The sequence below is a fragment of the Lycium barbarum genome, chromosome 10, assembly GCF_019175385.1.
Source record: "Lycium barbarum isolate Lr01 chromosome 10, ASM1917538v2, whole genome shotgun sequence".
NCBI lineage: Eukaryota > Viridiplantae > Streptophyta > Magnoliopsida > Solanales > Solanaceae > Lycium > Lycium barbarum.
Window position 1 is genome coordinate 98,552,807 of NC_083346.1, and position 23,055 is coordinate 98,575,861.

General features: G+C 33.6%; 1 protein-coding gene and 1 pseudogene across 2 annotated transcripts; both read right to left on the minus strand.

Moving 5' to 3' along the window:
- Window positions 1-4,377: 4,377 nt before the first annotated feature.
- LOC132615571 (uncharacterized) lies at window positions 4,378-7,348 on the minus strand. 2 transcript variants are annotated; one of them, XM_060330179.1, is made up of 3 exons: window positions 6,550-7,348; window positions 5,383-5,511; window positions 4,378-4,880 (listed from the first exon to the last, which is right to left on the minus strand). In XM_060330179.1, the coding sequence occupies exons 1-2, from the start codon at window positions 6,988-6,990 to the stop codon at window positions 5,425-5,427; spliced, it is 528 nt and encodes a 175-aa protein (XP_060186162.1). In that variant the 5' UTR covers window positions 6,991-7,348; the 3' UTR covers window positions 4,378-4,880; window positions 5,383-5,424. The 2 variants fall into 2 exon arrangements, with proteins under 2 accessions (XP_060186162.1, XP_060186161.1); XM_060330178.1 differs by lacking the exon at window positions 4,378-4,880 and having other exon boundaries at window positions 5,226-5,511; window positions 6,550-7,347.
- A 4,254-nt stretch (window positions 7,349-11,602) lies between these two features.
- LOC132613171 (heat shock protein 21, chloroplastic-like) lies at window positions 11,603-21,958 on the minus strand (annotated as a pseudogene).
- Window positions 21,959-23,055: the final 1,097 nt, after the last annotated feature.

Below are 23,055 nucleotides of genomic sequence, written 5' to 3' on the forward strand. Positions count from 1 at the left end.
CAAAATAATATCCCCTTCATATCAATTTAAGTGTCTTACATTTTTATAAAAATAATTATAATTAATTTTTAAGATAACCAAACATATAAAATTAGGCTAGAAAATAATTTAATCATTTTTTAAAACAACCAAAGATATAATATTTAGAAAATAATCATAATCATTTTCTATGACAACAAGAAATATAACACTTAGCTTATGCTTCGAAATAATATCCCCTTCATGTCAATTTAAGTGTCTTACATTTTTATAAAAATAATTATAATTAATTTTTAAGATAACCAAACATATAAAATTAGCTTATGCCTACGAAAAAAATATCCCAAATTCGTATCAATTGAAGTGTCTTGCTTTTCTTTTTAGAAATATAATTGAATCATTTTTTAAATCAACCGATGATATAAGATTGAGAAAATAATTATGATCATTTTCTATGACAACAAAAAAATATAACACTTAATTTATGCTTCGAAAAAATAATATCCCTCCGTGCCAATTTAAGCGTGTTACATTTTTTATAAGAAAATAATTATAATTTTCTCCGTATCAATTTAAGTGGCTTATATTTATTTTTAGAAAATAATTATAATCATTTTTTAAGACAGCCAAAAATAATACTTAGCTTATGCTTACGAAAAATAACTTCCCCTCCTTATTAATTTAAGTGTCTTAGGCAACCGAAAATATAATATTTGGAAAAGAATTATAATCATTTTCTAAGACAACAAAATTATACTCCCTCTGTTTCAATTTAAGTGAATCTATTTCCTTTTTTAGTCTGTGTTAAAATGAATGACCTCTTTCCTAATTTGAAAACAAATTCACTTTATGAAATGATTTACAGTCACACAAATATTCAAGACATATTTTGAACCACAAATTTCAAAAGTCTTCACTCTTTTTTAAATATCTTGTCCAGTCAAATAGGTTCACATAAATTGAAACGGAGGGAGTAATACTTACAATGATGCCATTTGTCAGAAAGTTGGCAACAAAATTATAATACAACAATCTTGTTAATTGGATTCACATAGCGCATCTATTTAATGCGCTATGCAAGTTTTTATTTTATTTTTTTATTTTTTAAAAGCTGGGGTAACGAATGTTAATGGGGACGTTAACACCTTTTTACATAACGCATAAAAAGGTGCATTAAGAAAAAAGAAATTAAGGTTCGAATTTACACTGAAAATTAGATCCGTTGAATATGCATTTCGTTCTGGTTATTTTTTTAAAGGATGGAAGGAGTATACTATTCTAATAAGATTTCATTAGTATAGATGTTTATACAGAACCTTCAAGTAACTTTTTTGGGGAAAAAACGTGCATAGTTATAGTAATTTTTGAAAATTTTTAAGTATCTTGAAGGAGAATTTTTCTATCAAAAATATATTTAAAAATACTTTTACGTTTTCTAAACATTATTTTTTCAAAATACAAAAAGATTTCCACAGACCAATATTCTTTTGTTTAACAATTGGAGTTCAAAAGAATGATGATAAACTGAGTGTACAAAAATGCTTTTAAAAACATTTCAAGTAACTGAATATTACATATGGTTTCTAGCTTAATGCCTCGTTTATTTTTATTAAGATTAAGATATTTGAATCTGAATACACATCTCAATATTAAAATGTTATATTACAATTTAAAATTAAATACTATTTTCAAGATACAAAAAGATTTCACAAACAAACGTCCTAAATTTCTTTGGTTTAACGATTGGGGTTCAAAAGAATGATAAACTGAGTATACAAAAATTATCTTAAAAACATTTCAAGTTACCGAATCTGATTGAGATGACTGAATCTGAATAAATATCTGAATATTAAGATGTTATATTTGAACATGACTACTAAATAACTATATAAAAGATATAAATATTAAATAAAATTCTAAATTAATCTAATATTATATCAATAAAATATTTTTTAAAATTTTTATGTCGATTGGTGATTGTGGTTAATAGCTAGTGGTGATGGTGGCTGACAATAGTGATTAATTATAGTGGTAGTTTGTGGTGGTGACACATAATTGTGGTGGATGACAGTGATAGTTGATTATGGGAGTAAATGATGACAATGGTTGGTGGTGATTGTTGGTAACCAGAAGCGGAGCCAGGATTTGAAGATTATGGGTTCGAGATTCTAATTCGTTTAAGTTACAGGGTTCTAAATTAACAATTTATACATATTCAGTGAATTTTTCAAGACAAATACAGGGTTTAGACCAAAGTTACTAGGTTCGGCCGCATCCCTAACTACCATGCTAGCTCTGTCCCTCTTGGTAACGATTATAAATGGTGGCTACTGATGGTGACGGTTGACTGTGGTGATTAGCGGTGGTGATGGTTGTGGCTGAAAATGATCGTTGTGGGTGGTGGTTAGTTGATAACGGTAGGCGGTGGCAGTTAACGGTGAAGTGAATGGAGTACTAGTGAAAAGTCACCCTCGTAGAAATCCTTGAATAAACATTTGGGGTCTGAGGAGGGTAGAGTGTACGTACACCTTACACCTGCCTTAGCAGGTAAAGAGGTTGTTTCTGATTGATCCTCAGCTCAAGTAACACAGAAACAACATCAGGATAACAAGAAAAGAACATCAGGATAACAAGAAAACTAAAGCAGAAGAGACAACAAGTAATAATAAAAAATTAAGAATAAGAAATATGTGAATACTAAAATTAAAAAAAATACAAGAAAATGACAGAAATAATATTGATTCAACAAGAAAGGAAAATACTACTAATCCTACTACTAGTCTTCTACCTTGATCCTCGACCTCCACACCCTCCTATCTAAGGTCATGTATTCGGTAAACTAAAGACTAGCCATATCCTGCCTGATAACCTGTCCCCAATACTTGTTCAGCCTACCTCTACCTCTCTTCCAGCCCTCCATCACTAGCCTCTCACATCGCCTCACCGGAGCGTCTGTGCCTCTCCCCTGGACATGTGTGAACCATCTCAGTCTCGCCTCTCACATCTTTTTTTTGCCATGGAGGTCACTCCCACCTTATCCCGAATTTCTGCATTTCTAACAATATCTCTCCTAGTGAGCCCACACATCCATCTCAACATCCTCATTTCCGCAACTTTCATCTTTTGAACATGAGAGTTCTTGACTGGCCAACACTCTCATAGAACAACGACAGTCTAACCACTAGTATGTAAAACTTAACTTTATGTCTTGGTGGCACCTTCTTATCACACAGGACACCATTAAGTGATTGTAAATAAAAAACTTACCTAATGATTAAGATTCAAACCTAAAAAGTAAATAAACTTAATAACTGAAACTTGAATCATTAAAATTAAGACATTGATTAAATGCAAACAAATAAGACTTGATAACCACTAACCATTGCACTTGCATTATGCTTTTTCTCGTGGCAGCATGTAAATAATTGTCCAAGTGATTATAAGCAATAATAGTTCCTTTGTTAGGAGTGTACTTTATAAGTAATTCAAAAATATAATGTGCTAACCTTTTTTATATTAACTTTGAAATTTGGAGGATCACGATACAAGGTTTAAGATACGGTGAATAATAAATAAGGAATTTTATCTTGCTCTGCTTATGGGATTCAAACTCGTAACATGCTTCTAATTCACACATTGTTACTACGCTCTTACCACAAAACAAAGCCCTGAAAGCAAACACTAATGTGCTAAAACTGTAAAATCATGCCAATCACTATATGGATTTGCACATCACGGCAACTACTTTAGGAAGTCTGATTTTATCTTTCATCTAATAGAGTTGCCGAGGACCAGTATTGCAAGGTTCAAAATTCAGTGAATAATGAATCTTTCCCTTTATCCTACTCCACTTGAGTATCAAGATTCTGTCAGCAGCAAAGTTCGAACTCATGACATGTGTCTAACTTGCACATCATGTGATACACCTTTAACGCTAGAACAAAGCCCTGGAAGCAAAAACTAATGGCTAAAATTGTCAAATCATGCCAATCACTCTATAGATCTGCATTTCACGACAACTGCTCTAGGAAGTCTGATTTTATCCTTCATCAAATAGAGTTGTAAATACTCTGCAAGTTTCTGAATCTTACATGAGCAACCCTCCATGTACAAAATGGAAATCACAGGATATTGACCGGTCGAACAGAAGAGGAACTAACACAAATTCAACTAAACTCATTGCTTTCAGTTTGATGCGCAAGCATATATGCAAAATGAGTTATATTGTTTTGTATGTGTCTATAGATTAGTCTTTTTCTAAGCCCACATACCATAAATATAGATTCGCAAGTCAACAAGAGTAACTTGACAAACAGGTTCTTAATTATCAGAAATAAAAACCTTGTAAATGGTTCAAAAACCTCTAAATCTTGTAAGAGTGATTCACACATAAAAAACCTTAAAATTTTAGTTGAGAAATTGCTCATTAGTCACTCTTGGATTCCAACCATATATAATTTACTAAGTTCAGAATGCATCAGGATTCAGGAAAGGAACCTTATAACAGAAAGAATCTGAAAACAGACACTGCGTGCAACACTTGAGAGGTGGAGCAAATAAAGGGCAAATATAGGCATTACAAGAATGATCTAACATTCAAGCTACTATTCCTGAAGATCTTACAAACAAACTGTCGACATCCTTCCCCATATTTGAAATGGTCTCTCCAATGTAGCTAGTAAACTGTCAACTCGCGCACAACTATACATTTCTGTGGACAATCGTGCACGACTCAAGTAATGTTTCTGCCAACTGCTCACAATTGTGCGCTTCTGCAGGTAATTGTGCACAACTCAGGTAATATTTCTGCCAACTGCTGCTGCGGGCAATTGTGCACAACTCAGGTAATATTTCTGCCAACTGAGCATAATTGTGTGCCTTTGTGCACAATTCTCAGCATACTGCAGTGCAGAATATGAAACTTGTTTAAGTGATTCAATTGGACGATGACAAAATGTTTAGATTCATATAGCAGTCAGTGTTATACAATCGTATACTTGCACTCCAAGTTCAATCCTTATTTAGCTCATAAAGCAACACATCATCTACTGGCAAAAAACCTACTGAATCAAGAAATTAAAGTCTAGTAGAGTCACTCTTGTTCAACCAATTCCAGTATTTGGTGGACTGGGAAAAGGGTTTCGGAAATGCATCATATATCGTTATATGTCTGGCAAGTGAACCACAAATATGCTCATATTACTTCTTTTAAACACCAGCAAATAGAAAGTAAAAGAAGGCAAGGATTGCAATGAAAAACACTCAATAAAGTACATATTCCATACCAAATACTGATAAAAACCTCATGTTTCTCCGTACAGTATGTATCCTGGTTTCTACTTTATACTTTTGATTTGTAGATTTCAAATTTAACACACAAAGAAGAGAAAGCTCCGTGTATACCCTCGGAGGTTGTCCAGCAAACAATTAATGGCTAGTGATCTATTAGCCTACTCGAAGAACTGGAACATTTCGTTGTGCTACTAGGGAGTCATTCATCTGGCTAATTTGGAGTGATAACTGGTCAATTTTCTGCAAGAAAGAATCGTTCGTTAGACTGATGAATCAAAATATAGCATGCACATGACCAAAAAAAAATACCGAATTAATGTTCTCAACTTTATGTAGAGCATGCCTTAAAGTTTTCAAGAAATTGTTGTACAATAGATCTTTGCAGGTTCATAAATAAGATATGTGTTTCTTATAAGAAATCGTATTCCCTGTTAGGCATATCAAGGTTTTACAAATGGGCCAAAGGATGATTATTGCTTTAGTTCATGCTATAAACTTCATTTGTCAAGGCACTATGTTACAGAGCAAACAGAGGTTACACTCTAGAATTATTCCTTAAAGTTTCATAATTTCTGAAGCACTTATAGGATAGATAGTGTAACCAATCTTGATGAAATATTATCATTTTGACTGTTAAGGTAGAACATCAAACGTGCAGCATCAAGAATTGAATGAGCGAGTTTAACTTCTGTACTAACAGTGTAAGAGAATTTTCTACATTATCAAGTCACTTAAAAGACAATTGCAAGTAACCATCCACAAAAGAGGAATTAGTAACAAATAAGACATACTACCAACACTAATTCTTTTGAAATTGTCAGTTTATATAAGTGTTAAAAGTAGGGCAAAAGATGATTGTTACTTTGGTGCTTGTACAACTCAATTCATACTATAAACTTCATATGTCAGGGCACTTCATTACAGAGCAAACAGAGATTACACTATAATTATTCCTTCAAATTTCATCTTTTCTGAAGCACTTATAGGATAGATAATAATGTAACCTATCCAGAGGAAATCTTATGACTAGGAAATGGTAAGAACCTGAGACCTGCGTCATCAAGAATTGAGTGTGGGAGTTTAACTGCCTATTTACCAACGGTGTAAACAAATTACTATTCACAATCATGTCACTTGAAAAGTAACTAAAAGTAACAGTCCAAAAGAGAGGAATTAGTAACTTGGAAGATAAGGTATATTATCCATCACAACACGTTAAAATACACTGATAGTATAAATTGAACTTTTTTACTTTATCAGTGCATATAAGTTGAATACCTGATCTTTTTCTTGGATAAGAAGCATAAGTTTCTTAGAAGTATCAATCTGTCTTTGCCTCCTCCATTTTTCCTGTATCATCCAATAAAACAAGGAAACCAAAAGCACTGCCAATATTCTACTTCTATTAGCAGTGAAACGAGCAGCATAATTTCTGATCTTGGAAGCAAACTTAACAATCCAAGAACTTAATTCTCTTAAATTCTTCTTGATGAACCACTTATTTCCTTCACTTTTCTCATGAATCCCATCATTATTATTATCAGTACCCTCAGTCAATGGCAAAGTAGTAATTTCTGTAGCAGCTATTTGAGTATCATTAATTGGTAAGTCTTCTTTGGAAAATTGAGTATCATTATTATTGACTGTAGGTGAAGATGGAGATGGAGATGGGATTTGCTGCCATTCACTGAAGCTTTCTGAAATATCCTCATCTGCCATACTTTTTTATTTTGTGGGGAATTGAGTGACTAATAAAAATTGTGGAAGTTTAAGCTAGCTGTAGTATAGTTGTGGGCGTTTTGTTTCATAAAAAAAAATCTAGTCTTGGATATTGGTTGAACTTTCTATTTGTGATGAAAATTGAATGACTAACGAAATTGTGGAAGTTTAGCTATAGTATAGGAGTGGGTATTTCTGTCTTCATTTGTTTCATAAAAAAAATCTAGTTTTGGATATTGGTTGAATTGGGTTAGGGATATTTTGCTATAGAAACATCCAACAGAGGTTGGCAACTTGCTTACATGTCTGGACCAATAACTTTAATTTTACATTTGGCATTCGATATTTGAGATTTGTTGTCCTGACTGACTTGAATTTGCGTCAATTGGCCCAATTAGAGTAAGATAAAGTATTCCCTACGCAAACAAACCTTTTACTGTTAGGACTTGAATCCGAGATTTCTAACAAAATATAGATGAATCTCCACCACACACCTAGGTGATCCCCATGACAAATAACTTGCTGGTGGCTGTATGTGTTACTTTCACTTGGGGGACCAACAAAAATAGATAAAACAGCTGCCCTACACTTCAAGCCTAGAAATACTGATTGATATGCAGTCAAGTTAAGTTTTTCCAGTGTTTCTTAAAGGTGAGAGTTACAATACTGTTATACTTTTTAGAGGGAATTTTCTCATAATGGTTACTTAACTTGTTGAACTTTATTTATTAAAAACATTTTTAAAAAAAAATTCGTATCAATAAAAACTACTCCTTAAGGCACACACGCTACAAAGCCTCTGGAATACAAAGTTTAAGTATTAAATGCTTCTTTTAATGTATAACTAGTGAAATAGGCCGCGCTTCACGCGGTTATAAACTCCATTAGTAAACTTATATTAATTGACGCTGTTGTAAATATATTCAAGATAGAATAGATTAAAATTTTCAGTCATATGATAATTAATTTTATATGTTTAATTAAATTATACTTACAAATATTTATGTTAGAAGTATAACTTAGTTGAACTTTATTTCTTATTAGAATATCTATAATATGATAAAACAGAAAAAGAATGTGCACATATGCCAGCATAATTTTAATACAAAAATATAGATCTCTTAGTGTACTTATTACTTCCTTTGCCCCCAATTTATGTGGTACAATTGAAATTTCGAGATTTAAACTTCTAAACTATGACTGGAAATTCTATCATACAAGCTTTAAGTTTTTTTAAATAAAACTTATATATTTAAAAACTACATAAAAAGTAATATAAATCACAATAATTAACAACTTAAACAATCTAAAAGACATATAAATAATGAAGTTTAAGTGGCGGAAGCCGTTAATTAATTGTGAGCTTGCTTACAACTTCGTGGATATTACTATGGTAAGAAACCGGGAGAATGACCAATCGTTATAGAGTAAGATGAAAAGATATAATTAAGAGGTGTAATTAACAGAATTAAGAGAGTGATTTTTAGATTTTTGAATATATACCAAATTAATTTAAAATGAGGAGAAAATATTTTTAAAAGGAGAAAAAAATGGCCTTCTAGACCATGGAGATGTATCACATCACCTTGTATATGTCATAGTTATTTCAAATATGCACCATTTTCTTGGACACTTTTTTATTTGTATAAATCTCTTCAGTGTTTCGCTTTAGTGGAAGAATCACTTATTTTCTCAAATTTCTCTTTCTTAATTCTTCAAACAAAAATACACAAGCTAATAAAGTTGCTTACGTACTTTCAAAAGTTTGAATCCTTTGGATCTTTCACCCTCAAACACCTAATATTAGATTTTGCTACTTTTATAGCAAATTAATTTAAAATGAGAGGAAAATCCTAAAAAGGAGAAAAAAAAAATGAATGGTCTTCTAGCCCTTGGAGAAGAATCACTTATTTACTCAAATTTCTCTTTCTTAGTTCTTCAAACAAAAATACACATGCTAATTAAGTTACTCACGTAGTTTTAAAAGTTTGAATCCTTTGGATATTCCCTCAAACACCTAATATCAGATTTTGCTACTTTTATAGCAAATTAATTTAAAATGAGGGGAAAATCCTTAAAAGGAGAAAAAAAAATGGAATGATCTTCTAGCCTTTGGAGAAGTGTCACATCACCTTGTAAATGTCATAGTTATTTCAAATATGCACCATCTTCTTGGACACTTTTTTATTTATCTAAATCTCTTCAGAGTTTCGTTTTATTGGAAGAATCACTTATTTGCTCAAATTTCTCTTCCTCACTTCTTCAAACAGAAATACACATGCTAAGTTAATTACGTACTTTCAAAAGTTTGAATCATTTGGATCTTTCACCCTCAAACACCTAATATTATATTTTGCTACTTTTATGTGACCCAAATATTAAAGGGAAAAGAAAACATAAAAATATGTTGCAATAGTGTAAGAAACCATACCTTGATTGATATTGTGGTTTGTTGGCTTGATATTGAGAGCGATTTCTTTAGCATCAAGCCTCCTAATGATAAAACGTCATGAACGATATTCATTTGTTTTGAATCTATTTAAATAGAAAAACATCACGTCTATTAGATAATGATGCTGCTCCAATATAAATAAAAATAACAATAAAAGAAGAATACTAAAAGAAATCGAAAGATTAATAAGAATACCGAATTCATCATAAATAGAGCAATATGTTGTTATAGAAAAACTACCAAATTAATTACTTGAATGAAGTTTGTAACCAGAAGAAAAGAATTGATAGGAAAAGATCATTATTATTGCAATAGAATTAACTTGCCTCTAAAAAGTACTCCATTCCTTTGGGTGACCAGTTTCATAGTTGAGATATCAATGAAAGAGGAGATATACATTTTCTCGTTATGGCAACGCTGGATGAGAACCAATCTTTACTTTTGAGTATGAAATTGTGGGAAAACACAAATGATATATGGATATATTATCTGACGTTAAAACTTCAGAGGATTGTTGTAAAATTATATACATTTACTAGGGACATTAAATGGAAAAGGGGAAAAGCTGGATTCGTATTAGACTACTTGGTACGGTTATAGAGGAAGATGAAAACGTATAAGTATGTAAGAGGTGTAATTAAGAGAATTAAATGGCTTTTAGATTTAAAATATATAGCAAATACATTTTAAAATGAGGGGAACTCCAAAAAAAGGAGAAAAAAGATAAATGTTTTTCTAAGTCATAGAAAGGTGCCACATCACCTTGTCTATACTTAGCTTTATATTATATATAGATATAAATTGTGGAACAAATACATATTCAACTATATAAGACACCCATTTTATGATGCACCTATCTTTGGTAAATTTGACATCATGAGCAGCGAAAGCGTTAAAATTAAATAAGACAGATCTAAAATCACATTGCAGGAAGTTATATAAAAAGACGTATGATCCCTTGAAATTCATGCATACTTATCTAAAAATAGGGGCATAATCAAAGAAAAAGATCTACATGATCGATATAATCAGTTCAAATTATGCTTTTTCATGTTAGTATGTTTTTTTAATCCTATAATTAATCATATCAGAAATTTGTACATTTTCTATGAATCTTTTTAATCATATCAGAGATTTTTATGTCAATAAAAATCGAACTTTTAGTACTTTTATTTTATTTATTACATTATTTTAGCGTACTGTTTATTTGGGATGAGCTTATATGAATGACATTATTGGTGAAAAATTAGTATATTTGATACGAACTTGAAGTGAGTTGTTACTTTCGTCCTAATAACTAAAGTCCAGCCTAACTTAAAGTGACATTTGATGATTACATGCTAATTATTTGGTTTCGGAAAAGCTTTCCAGAAACTTTTCTAAACCAAAAACCATATACTACCAAATTGATGTTATAAGTGTAACCCTACCATATACTGCAGGAATAACCAAAAACCATATACTACTAAGTCCCCGTTTGGACATGATTTAAAATCATGATTTGAAATCATAATTTAAAATTTAATTTTAAACTATGATTTCAAACCATATTTAAACATACAATTTAAATATTTTAAGTTATATTTTCTCATATAGATATAAAAACTTCATAAATTGTGAAAACTATCAAAACATTCTCAATTCTTATACAATCTTACCAAATTATAATTTATAACAAAATTAATACACTACTAGAAGACTTTTCTAAAAAATGCAACATTAATTAATCAAATTTTACTTCAATAAAATCGAAAATTTAACATGAATAATAATGTAATTACTATTTAATATAATCTTTCCACATAAATTAAACGTTGGTAAATAATAAAAATTGGTGAAAGTTAATAAATTGATAAATGATTAATGGAGATAATTGTTAAAAATATTTACCAACTTATAAATTTTTTTACAAAATATTAACTTATGAGTTAAATTTTATATTTTTAAAAAAATTAAACCATAATTTCAAACTCAAACTATGCTTTTGTAAATGATTTGGGTTCAAACCATAATTTCAAACTAAGTTTTAAACCACGATTGAAGATTGATGGTCAAACACTTCAAATCATGATTTTAAAATTGATGGCCAAACGCCTACTAAGTATAATAATAGTTTTATAAAATCCTAACATCAGTTCCATAACAAGCAATAAAACAGGATTGTAAAAGACAGAAACAGCAAAAATATTACTATTAAATGACAACCATTAATCTCTTGATCATTACAACTGCAAGTATAACACTCACAACCACAAACCATTACACAGACACACAAAATTCAACTAAAAAGACATCAGAAAACAAACATTATTAACCAGAAATGTCAATAGCCTTCACATCAGGCTTCTTCTCTTCTTCTTTCGGAACAGTCACAGTGAGCACACCATTCTCCATTGCAGCCTTAATTTCCCCCATTTTAACATTCTCAGGCAACCTAAATCTCCTTAAAAACTTACCACTACTCCTCTCCATACGGTGCCATTGATCGTTCTTCTCCTCTTTCTCTCTGCTCCTCTCACCGCTTATCTGTAAAACTCGTCCTTCTTCAACTTCAACTTTCACTTCCTCTTTCTTGATCCCTGGAACGTCCACTTTGAAGATGTGGGCTTGTGAGGTCTCTTTCCAATCGATTCTTGCATTTGCAAAAGCAGAGGTTTCACGAGCAGACGACGGGACATTGGCGATTGGGAAGCCCTCGAATGGATCCCATACGTCTAGTGAAAATGGGTCGAAAATGTTGCTCCTGCGACCACCAAAAAAGCTAGGAATCAGAGACATTTTTGGTTGAAGAAAACTGAGGATGTATGAAGTTTGAAATTTTTGCTTTAGATTGTAGTGTTGGATTTTTGCTTGATGACTTGCTGGTGATGAACGAGAGAATGTAGCGGTGATTATTTATAGGGTAAGAACCAAGAAAGTTGTTGCAATTCTAGTGTAATCTAGGATGTTCTTTCTAGTGTAATCTAGGATGTTCTTCAGCTAATTTTTGTTAGTAACTGAGGAGTGAGGAGGTCTCTACAATATTCTACAAAATTCTTTAACATAATCTTAACGCTTTTTTTTTTCTTCCTAAAAACAATAATAATAATCCTAACACTTTTGAAATTATCTCGAACACACTCAAAAGGTACTCCACGGTTTTTTCCTTTTTAGTCTGTTTCAAAAGGATTAATATTTTTTTATATTTAAAAATAATTTAATTTTATGAGATGATTTATAATCACATAAATATTTAAAATTTATTTTGAACAATATATTTTAATTTTTTTTATTTATTTCTTAAACTTTATATCAAGTCAAATTAAAATAATCTTTTTAAAAAAGAGCGAGCAATAGGAACATGAAATACATAAATTCAGGAGGCATTTCGACTATATGGAATTTTCGAAAAAGAAAATATATGTAACTTTTAGATTATACGCTGTAAAATTTTCAAATAAAATATGTCCAAATAACAATTATAACCTCAAAAAAAATTAAAATAATTTGTTTTCGAGTTTCGATCAAATCTATATGCAAATACCTAGTTAATTCTCATGTAAACCTTTTTGCAATAATACAATGGATAACCTCCTCAACTTCGGCATCAATTTACACTTGGACATTTCAATTCACATTTGTACTGATCAAATCAATTTTAATTTTTAGGGGTGTTTGGTATGTAGGAAATTTTTGTTGAAAAATAATTTTTAAGTTTTGTATGTTTGATTGGTCAAAATTTTTAAAATTATTTTGTCTAAGAAAATAAATTCTTCAAAATGAGAAAATGATTTCCCTAGTGGAAGTAGAAAAAGCAAATTTCACAAGTTGATTGTGTCCTCTTCGCCCTCCCCGTGACCTCCATCCCCATCACCCCACTCCCTACCTCTCCACACTCATCTATCATTGTATTTGTCTAGATTTTGAGTGTGTTCAGTATGTAAGTAAAAAATATTATCTTAAAAGTATTTAGATATAATCTAGAAAATAATATGAGATGTGAGGATCGGGGATAGAAGTGTGAGGTGGTGGGAATGGGGCTACGGGGGTGGATTAAAGATCAGGTGTGTTGAAGGATTGGAAGATACAGTTAATGTGGAATATCACTTGTGAAACTTATTATGTCTACTTACACTAGTAAAACTATTTCTGTTATTTTTAAGAATCTTATTTTCTTAAAGGATTTTTTTTTTAAATTTTGATCAATTGAACATGAAAAATTAGAAAATGTTTTCAGAAAAAAAAGAATGCATTGAATAATTATCTTCGTCAAAACACCAATTATTGGAAAGTGGAGTTGTTATCTTCGTTTTGAAGAGGAGTAATAAGACCAATTTTCCAATCCACCGTTGGGGAAATATTGAACATAAATTAAGATTGCCACTTGTCTCTCTCTTCACTCTTGTCTCCCTAACATAACAACAACACACAATCCTGCAAAAGCCAAGCCATCTTCCAAATTTTCCAATATAGAAACCCATCCATAAAACAAACACACCAATCTCTCTCATCCTGTTTCCTTTCCGATCCATCATCATCATCATCAATCCTTTAATCATATATCCAATGTCCAGTTATCCACATACCCTTAACCTGTGGGGAATACTTTCCCAATCAAAACGCATAATCAATGCTCACTCTCGTCATTTCTTAGCCCTTTCTGTTTCCTTCCTTTTACCTCTCTCTTTCTCCTTAATCATCTTCCCCACCCTTCAACAATCCACTCTCTTCCACCCCTCCAATCCCAACCTCTCCTTATCCTTCCTCTCATTTCACCCCACCCACTCCAACCTTAATTTCCACCCACACCCAACTCGCCTCTCCTCCTCTTATGACCCGACCCGACCCGACACCGAATCATCCAATCATTTCCACCCAACTCACCTCTCCTCCTCATATGACCCGATCAGGAATCTGCCCCGACCCGACGCCCAGTTCCTTCTTGTTCTCTTTCTATACACCCTTTTTGCTGTTGTTTTATCCATTTTGGGTTTCTCTACGATCGCCTACAGCACATTCCATGGGTTTTACGGTAGACCCGTGAAGCTTATTTCGTCCGTAAAGTCTGTTCTTTACTCTTTCTTGCCCTTAGTAGCCACCCTTATGGTTTCCGGACTCATCCGTGCTTTAGTCGTTTTACTATTCGGCTCATTCCCAGCGATTTTGGTGCACTGTCTTGAGTTTCTTGGGTTTGAAGTGGACTACGATTCCAACTGGTTTATGGGTTTGCTTGTTTTGTTAGGCGTAGCGGTTTTATTGGTTTTTATATGGTTACAGGTTAATTGGTCGTTAGCGTATGTGATTGTGATCGTGGAATCGAAATGGGGTTACGAACCGTTGCGCAGAAGCGCGTATTTGGTGAATGGGATGAGATGGGTAGCGCTATCGGTGTTGTTGTTTTTCGGGGTTTTGATAGGGTTGTTAGTGGGTGGTTGTTCGAGTTTTTTGGTGACTGTAGGAGCTGCTAGTTCGGGTTTGTGGTGGGCGAGTTTTGGTGTGATTTTGCAAATGGTGGTGAGTTCCGGTTTTGCGACTCTATTGATGCTTCAGAGTATTGCGTCGAGCGTTGTGTTGTATATGTATTGCAAGGCGTTGCACGGGGAGCTAGCGTTGGAGATTGCGGAGGAGTTTGCTCGTGAGTATGTTTACTTGCCTTATGACAATGAGAAGGTTCCTCATGTTGTGTGTGTTGTTCAAGGTTGAAAATTAACAGGATAAGGTTAGTGGGTTTTTTCAAGATGCAGCCTTTACTTTGTATTTTGTAGAAGTTTGGTTTTAATGTTATGGTGGTTAGGAAATCATGTGAAGATGTGTTATAAATATGGATTGTGCATCTCTATATGTAATAAGTTTGTTGAAGCTGGTACTGATTTTGAGGCTTAGATCTTTCTTCTAGCTATTGTGTATGTACTGTAAAAATAACTTCCACCTTTTCTTCAATAAAAACTTAGTTGACCGATCTTCAGTTAATGCTCCATGATGTACTCTTAAAATTGTGTTGGTATCTTTATTACTTTGAAGAAGCTTAGCATATTTTTTCCATGCTTGAAGATCAATGATGTATTTGTCTATTTGTAGTAGTTCAATAGCAGAAGCAAAATTTTAAGTGCATTACATTGACTTTAAATGCTTCTTATGCTTATATATATCTCAGATAAGTGCATGCATTTTAATGGTTTGCTCTTACTCCAAGTTAACTATTCGGAAAATGCAAGCCAATGGATGATTTATACTCCCCCCCAACCCTCTTCCCCCGGAAAGTTAGAATTGCACGAGTTTAGAGATATAGTGCATCTATAATAACGTGTCTTAATGAGCTTCAAGGGTTTGAATCTCTTTATTGTATTTTTCTTTATAAGAACGAGCTTCAAACCCTATGTGGTGAGGAGGAGTACCAGAAAGTTGAATTGTTCTTTTAGTACATCCGGGGAAAAGAAATAATCACAGATGAGGAGGATGGACTAGGTGTGAGAAAATTAAAATGTGTAAAGTTTCCTAATAATGCTCTGGAGGTTAGTCATGAGAATGTAGTTCTCTGGAGAAATGTTATGAAAGAAAAGTATGGTATAGATGAAGAAGTTTGGTGTACAAAAGATTTAACATGTTGTGGTGTGGGAGTACGGAAAACATTAGGGAAGTGAGGATTGAGTTGTATCCTAATATTGGAGATGGAAGAACAACAAGATTCCAGACCATCTCAAAAAAAAAAAAAAAAAAAAAGAACAGCAAGATTTCAGAGTGTTGTTTGGCTGGCCATATTCCTCCAAAAGAGCAATTTGAGGATATGTAAACTTTTGCTGATTGCCATGAAACAATTGTGGCACATGGTTATGCAGGAAATAGTGGTGCAGTTGGGAATATGATCTGTTCATTTTTGGAGTTTCTACTAAATCAATGAAAGAGACTCTAGCAAGTTGGAGAGTTGTCCAAATCATATTGGCTGCAATCCCAGCTTGCATCATATGGCTGGGTCAGAAAAAAAGATACTCGAGATGTTTCGAGCAAGGTTGGAATCTATGTTTCTCCTAAAACGTGTGTATGAAAACTTTAGCTATAGGTGCAAACACGAAAATGATACTGAACTAGATGTGATGATAAGAGTTTCTCAGCACCCACCTGGCTAAATGTAAATCTGAATACTACGTGCATAATGTTGATTTTTGTCAACAGTATATCCATCAACAAAAGAGTTGGTAAATAGTAGAAGACCATTAATGAAATTTGCGGCTAAGTTGCTCAGACTCGGGTGCGGGTATCCGATACGGGTACGGATCTGGGTGTCGGGTTCGGCTAACTCTAAATCTTAAGATTCGGGGGTGCGGATCCTGGTATGGATATGGCTGCGGGGATTCAGCTAAGAAAATTCAAAATTATAAAAACAGAGCAATAAGTTCGAACTCAGAACACGACCCCTTGAATTCTTGGTTTCTTGCCCACCACCAAATTAAGTTATATTGAGCCTGCTATTTAGAATTCATTTGAGAAGGAACTTGCTGGATTAGTAATAAGAAGTAAAGCACCCCTTGCATTTCCTCCAATGGGAATGATGAAGACTTGAAGACACCTTGATTCACATAGACTTTCTGTTCTTTTGTACATACAAAGGAAATAAACGGATTTCCTTTAATACTGTCATTTGTGTTAATTAGTTACCATGAAAGGACTACGTCAGAATCCCTGATAAGTATATTTCATACTTTGAATTTGGGGCGAACATATTATTCATCCTTATTTTTAACTTGCTTCTTCAAAATTTATTTATAGTGATTCATTTTTCTTTCCAATCAACACTCAATGGCATGGCTTAAACAGTAAGAAATCCTCTAATTTGGGTAATTATTAATATTACTTATCCGAAGAAAAAAAAAATGGTACGACTTAAAAAGTGATCCAATAGTAATATTTGTTATTTTTGAACATTGAATGTTGGGCTAAGTTCTCTTTAACTGTACTACTGATATGACCTAAAGAAGATTGTTTAAGAGAACTGCATTTTCACATGGTTAGCCAGTTGTTTTTTCCCCTTTACCATCATATACTAGATATCATTTATCACTTACTAATTGGTTAATGAACAAACTTAAGTTGGGAATTGGTATTTGCACTTTTAGTTGCTTCTCTGAGATATTGGCATACTTCAGATTATGAATTTGTCTACAGATCAGTGGGGTGCAAATTGAAATTACTCTTCAGGGTTAAGGAATTGTGAGCTCTCATGGAATAAAATATGACCTTGTTTGAATGAACAAGCTGAAAACAGACTGCTAGATGTCCTGTCCTTTCTGCGGCATTTTTTGCTTGGGCACATATTGGTCATTGTTTGCATTACCCTTAATCATGAATTATATCTAACATTACAAGATGTTTAGTCATTTACAATTCATGAAGAGCAAAAATAGATGAGCCTGGTAGCAAGTTATTTGTTCTCAGTTGAAATATGAGATGCATCATAAATGCAAGTTGAGAAACTATCAAGGCTCATTCACCACGTTCTTATCATTCGCTCGCAATTTTTTGATTGGAGAATTTGTTTGTTGCATTGTACAGTTTTCCTACCTGTTTGTTGATTGGAATTATTTTATTAGTTTCAAACGATTATTAGTGTATCTTACAAGGGGCTTAATGGATGGCTATGTGGCTTTATTCCCTCATAGTTATGGCCAAGTGTTTAGGACACTGTAAAGAAATGGACCTAACTTAACTCCAGCTAGTTGATGAGAAGAGTTGTCCAAATCCATATAATGAGACCATCGATTTGGGCAATCCTCCCCTCATGAGCTAGCTTCTTGAGTTAAACTCAAGATCCATATAAGGAGACCACCATTTCATTACTCACCCATGTGAGACTCTTCAACAAGTTCTTTACAAGTGGATGAACACTTGTCTTTCTTCTGGACTATCTTCACATGTATAAACAGCCAAAAATTTAGCCATTTGGATCATCAAATTCCAAGTTTCCAATTGAAGCATTACTTCTCTTTCTTAGCAATCATTAAACTACCTTTTCTTTGCAATCATTAGTTATTATTCCTTCAGTAGCTAGCCACTTAAAATATAGAATAATCTTTGTTCTACTTCAATAAATTCCTTCTCTTATTATTAAGACTTGCTGCTGTATAATTAATTTAGTTGACTCGTGCATCTTTTTTCATAGAGGTAAAGCTTGTTTGATTTTGTGGAAATATTTCACATTGTTGAATAGTTTATTCGATGTCCTAAAAGTTAGCATTGGCGAACTTCTTAACTAAAACTTACCAAAAAGCCTTTGCTTCCTTGCTACTACCATACATCAAACAATTCGTTAGAAATAGCCTGTAGTATAGTATGACGACATACCTTGTTGGCGTATTGCCACAATTCCTGTATTTTGTCATCCACGTCTGCACCAGATTGTGGATGCAACAATGCGCGTGCTACACCATGAGAATTTGTTATTATTAATAGTATTACTTATCCAAAGAAAAAAAAAAAAAAGGCATTACCCAGAAAGTGATCCAATAGTAATATTTGTTATGTTTGACCTTTGAAAGTTCTCTCCTTGTAAGAAATCTTCTGTATTTGGTTAAGATTTTTTTAACGTATTATTGATATAACTTTAAAAAGTCTGCCTAAGAGAACTGCATTTTCGCCAGGTTGGCCAGTTCTTTTCTCTGTCACAATCCAATAGTATTCAGATACTAGGTATGATTTTTCACTTCTAGTTGGTTAATAAACAAACTTAAGTTGGGAATTGGTATTGACACCGCTACTAATTGAGTTGCTTCTTAGAGATATTGACATACTTCAGATTTTGAATTTGTCTAGTGAACGTTTTGGGGTGAAAATATTCTTAAAGGGTAAGGAATTGTGAGCTCTCATGGAAATAATTATGGCTTTGTTTGAATGAACAAGCTGAAAACAGACTGCATTTTTAGCTCGGGCACAAATTGGTCACTGTTGGCATTACTCTTAATCATGAATTGTATCTAGAATTACAAAATATTTATTCATTTACAATCCATGAAGAGCCAAAATAGATGTGCATGGTAGCAAATTATTTGTTCTCGGTTGAACTATGAGGTGCATCATAAATGCAAGTTGAGAAACTATCAGGGCTCGTTCACCACGCTCTTATCATTCGCTCCCAATATTTTTTTTTTAAAAAAAAAAACTGTTTGTTGCATTGTACAGTTTTCCTATCTGTTTGTTGTTTGGAATTATTTATATAAGTAGCTTCAAAAGATTATTAGTGTATTTTACAAGTGACTTGACGGATGGCTGTAGGAGACCGTCCATCTCATTAATCACTGATGTGGGACTCTTCAACAACTCATCTCACGTCCAGGGCTGATACTAGAGCGTGGGCAATTTAATATGGGGCTCAACATCGAGTGAGATGGTCCTAATCTGATACCATGTAAAGAATAGATCTTGAGCCTAACTCAACTCCAAAAGCTAGCTCACGAAGGAAGGATTTTTCAAGGCCGTATAAGAGACCATCCATTCCTTTTTCATTTCATGTGAGACTCCTCAATGCCCCCATCTCACACCCAGAGTTGGACATCTGGACCATTGACAATTTAATATGGGAACAGATGATTGGTCTCCTTATTTGGACTTGGACAATCATTCGTTCATGAGCTAGCTTTTAGGATTGAGTTAGACCTATGATCCATCTAAGGAGACCACCAATCTCATTAATACTAATATGGGACTCTTTAACAAGTTCTTTACAAGTGAACGAACACTTGGGTTTTCTTCTAGACCATCTTCACACGTATAAATAGCCAAATATTTTACCATTCTGATAATCAAATTTCAAGTTTCCAACCGAAGCATTACTTCTCTTTCTTGGCAATCATTAAGCTACCTTTTGTTAGCAATCATTAGTAATTATTAACTTTAGTTGCTGGCTACTTGAAATATAGAATAAATCTTTGTTCTACTTCAATAATTTCCTCTTTTATTATTATGACTTGCTGTTGTATTATTAATTTTGTTGATTCCCACATCTTCTTTCATAAAGGTAAGCTTGTTTAATTTTGGGAAAATATTTCACATTATTGAAATAGTTTATTTGATTGTGCTAAAATTATAACAATTATGAACTTCTTAATTAAACTTGCCAAATAACTTTTGCTTACTCGAATCTATAAAAATCTGAAAAATTATTAGAAATAGTCTATGATATAATATGACGACGTACTTGGTTGACGTATTTTCACAATTCCTGTATTTTATGTATGTGCACCTGTTGGGAATAAAATAGAACCGCAAAAATAATATTCACGGCATTAGTGATAAACGCGGAACACTAAGTTATGGTTAAATCAGCAAGAATAAAAATGCAGCAATAATGACACCAAGATTTTTTCGTGGAAACCCTTCTGAATAAGGGAAAAATCGCAGCCAAGAGGAGCAGCTGATATCACTATAGTAAGGAATTTTTCACTGTGTAGTCACGAGTATAAATACTCCAAAGACCACTACACGCTCAAAAAGAAAAACACTCTTTTGATTTTTCCCACCTCACTATAATATCGTTCACACTCTATTTTTCTTCACAAACTATTTTCTTATACAGTCTATGATATACCTCACTCTGCTCTCACTCAGATGTATTGTCTGAGATTTTTCGGTGTATTTGGAATGAACCATAAGCTGCCTATTTATAGGATTGAATTGCTCCTCCTTATGTCATCAATGACATCACTTTTATGCAAAAGTCTTCACTTGCAGTCTGAATATATCTTTGGACAATCAACCAAATCTGCACATCATTGAAAAACTCATACCAAAGGAAGAAAAACAACTTCCTGTAAATCGGGCTGGACCCCACAAATCTCCCCCTCCAGACCCATTCACCTGAAGGAGGCTACACCGGGCTTCTAGTTTAAGTGCATCCCGACAAGTTCCTTGCATAGCTCGAACTTGTCTTTTGGTACCACCTTGGTCAGCATATCCGAAGGATTCTCAAATGTAGGAATCTTTTTGACCTGCACAGATCCGTCCTCTATCTTTTCCCGATTCCAGTGATATCACACATGTATATGCTTTGTTCTTGCATGGTACATGGAGTTCTTGCTCAAGTCTATCACTCTGACTGTTACAATAGACAACATACTCCATCTGTTGCAATCCAAGTTCTTGAAGAAATCTCTTGAGCCATATCATCTCTTTGCCAGCTTCAGTAGCCACAATATACTCCGCTTCAGTTGTAGACATTGAGACACACTTCTGCAACTTCGACTGCCATGATATAGCTCCCCCTGAAAAAGTAAACAAATATCCAGTAGTGAATTTTCTGTTATCGAGGTCACCTGCCATATCAGAATCAGTATAGCCCTTCAAGATTGGATTTGATCCTCCAAAACATAAGCATTCAGCTGAGCTTCCTTTTAGATACCTGAGTATCCACTTCACAGCTTCCCAATGCTCTTTTCCTGGATTTTCAAGGAATCTGCTAACAACACCGACTGCATGAGCAATATCCTGTCTAGTGCATACTATTACATACATCAAACTTCCGACGACAGAGGAATAAGGAATCTTAGCCATTCTCTTTTTTCCTCCATTGTTGTAGGACACATCTTTTTGCTTAATTTCAGATGACCAGGAAAAGGTGTGCTAACCCACTTAGCACTCTTCATATTGAAGCGCTCTAGTACACGTTCTATGTACTTTTTCTGTGACAAATAAATCTTCCTTTCATCTTTTGAACGAGTAATTCTCATGCCCAAAATCTGCTTAGCTTGACCCAATTCTTTCATTGCAAAAGACTTACTCAATTGTTTCTTCAACTAGTCAATCTTGGAAGCATTCTTGCCTACAATCAACATATCATCCACATATAGCAGGAGGATGATAAAGTCATAATCAGACAATCTTTGTACAAACACACAGTGATTTGAAGAAGTCTTCTTGTAGCCTTGCTCCCCCATAACAGACTCAAACTTCTTGTACCACAGTCTGGGAGCTTGCTTCAATCCATATAGACTCTTCTTAAGTTTGCATACAAGATTTTTTTTTACCTTTTGCCTTGAAGCCCTCAGGTTGTTCCATATAAATCTCCTCTTCTAAGTCACCGTGAAGAAAAGCAGTCTTCATATCCATTTGCTCAATTTCCAAATCAAGACTAGCAGTCAAACCAAGAACTGTCCGAATGGAGGACATTTTCACGACAGGAGAAAATATTTCGTCAAAGTCAATACCTTTCCTTTGACCAATCCCTTAACAACCAACCTAGCTTTGTATCTGGGCTTCAAGCTGTGTTCTTCGGCTTTAACTTTGAACACCCACTTGTTCTTCAAAGCTCTCATGCCCTTAGGCAATTTCACCAACTCATAAGTATGATTCTCATGCAGAGATTTTATCTCATATTGCATGGCTTCAATCCATTGATTCTTGTGCTCATCTTCCATGGCCTTCTCATAACATTCAAGTTCTCCCCCATCAGTGAGTAATACATACTCATTAGGTGAATAACGGGAAGGAGGAACATATTGTCTAGTAGACCTTCTAAGTGGAATATCTGACTCATCCACGACTTCATGAGTAGGCGCATCTACCTCATCAATAGCAGCATCATTATCATCATCAACATGCTGATCTGGAACATGATTCTGGGCATCACCATCGTTATCGAGCCCACCAAC

Bases quoted from the DNA above. Each gene is read 5' to 3' on its own strand.
- LOC132615571 (XM_060330179.1), bottom strand. From the start codon at position 6,990: ATGGCAGATGAGGATATTTCAGAAAGCTTCAGTGAATGGCAGCAAATC. The intron at 5,512-6,549 runs GTATTCAACTTA...TCTTTCTTGCAG, and splicing joins TTATCCAAGAAAAAGATCAG to AAAATTGACCAGTTATCACT.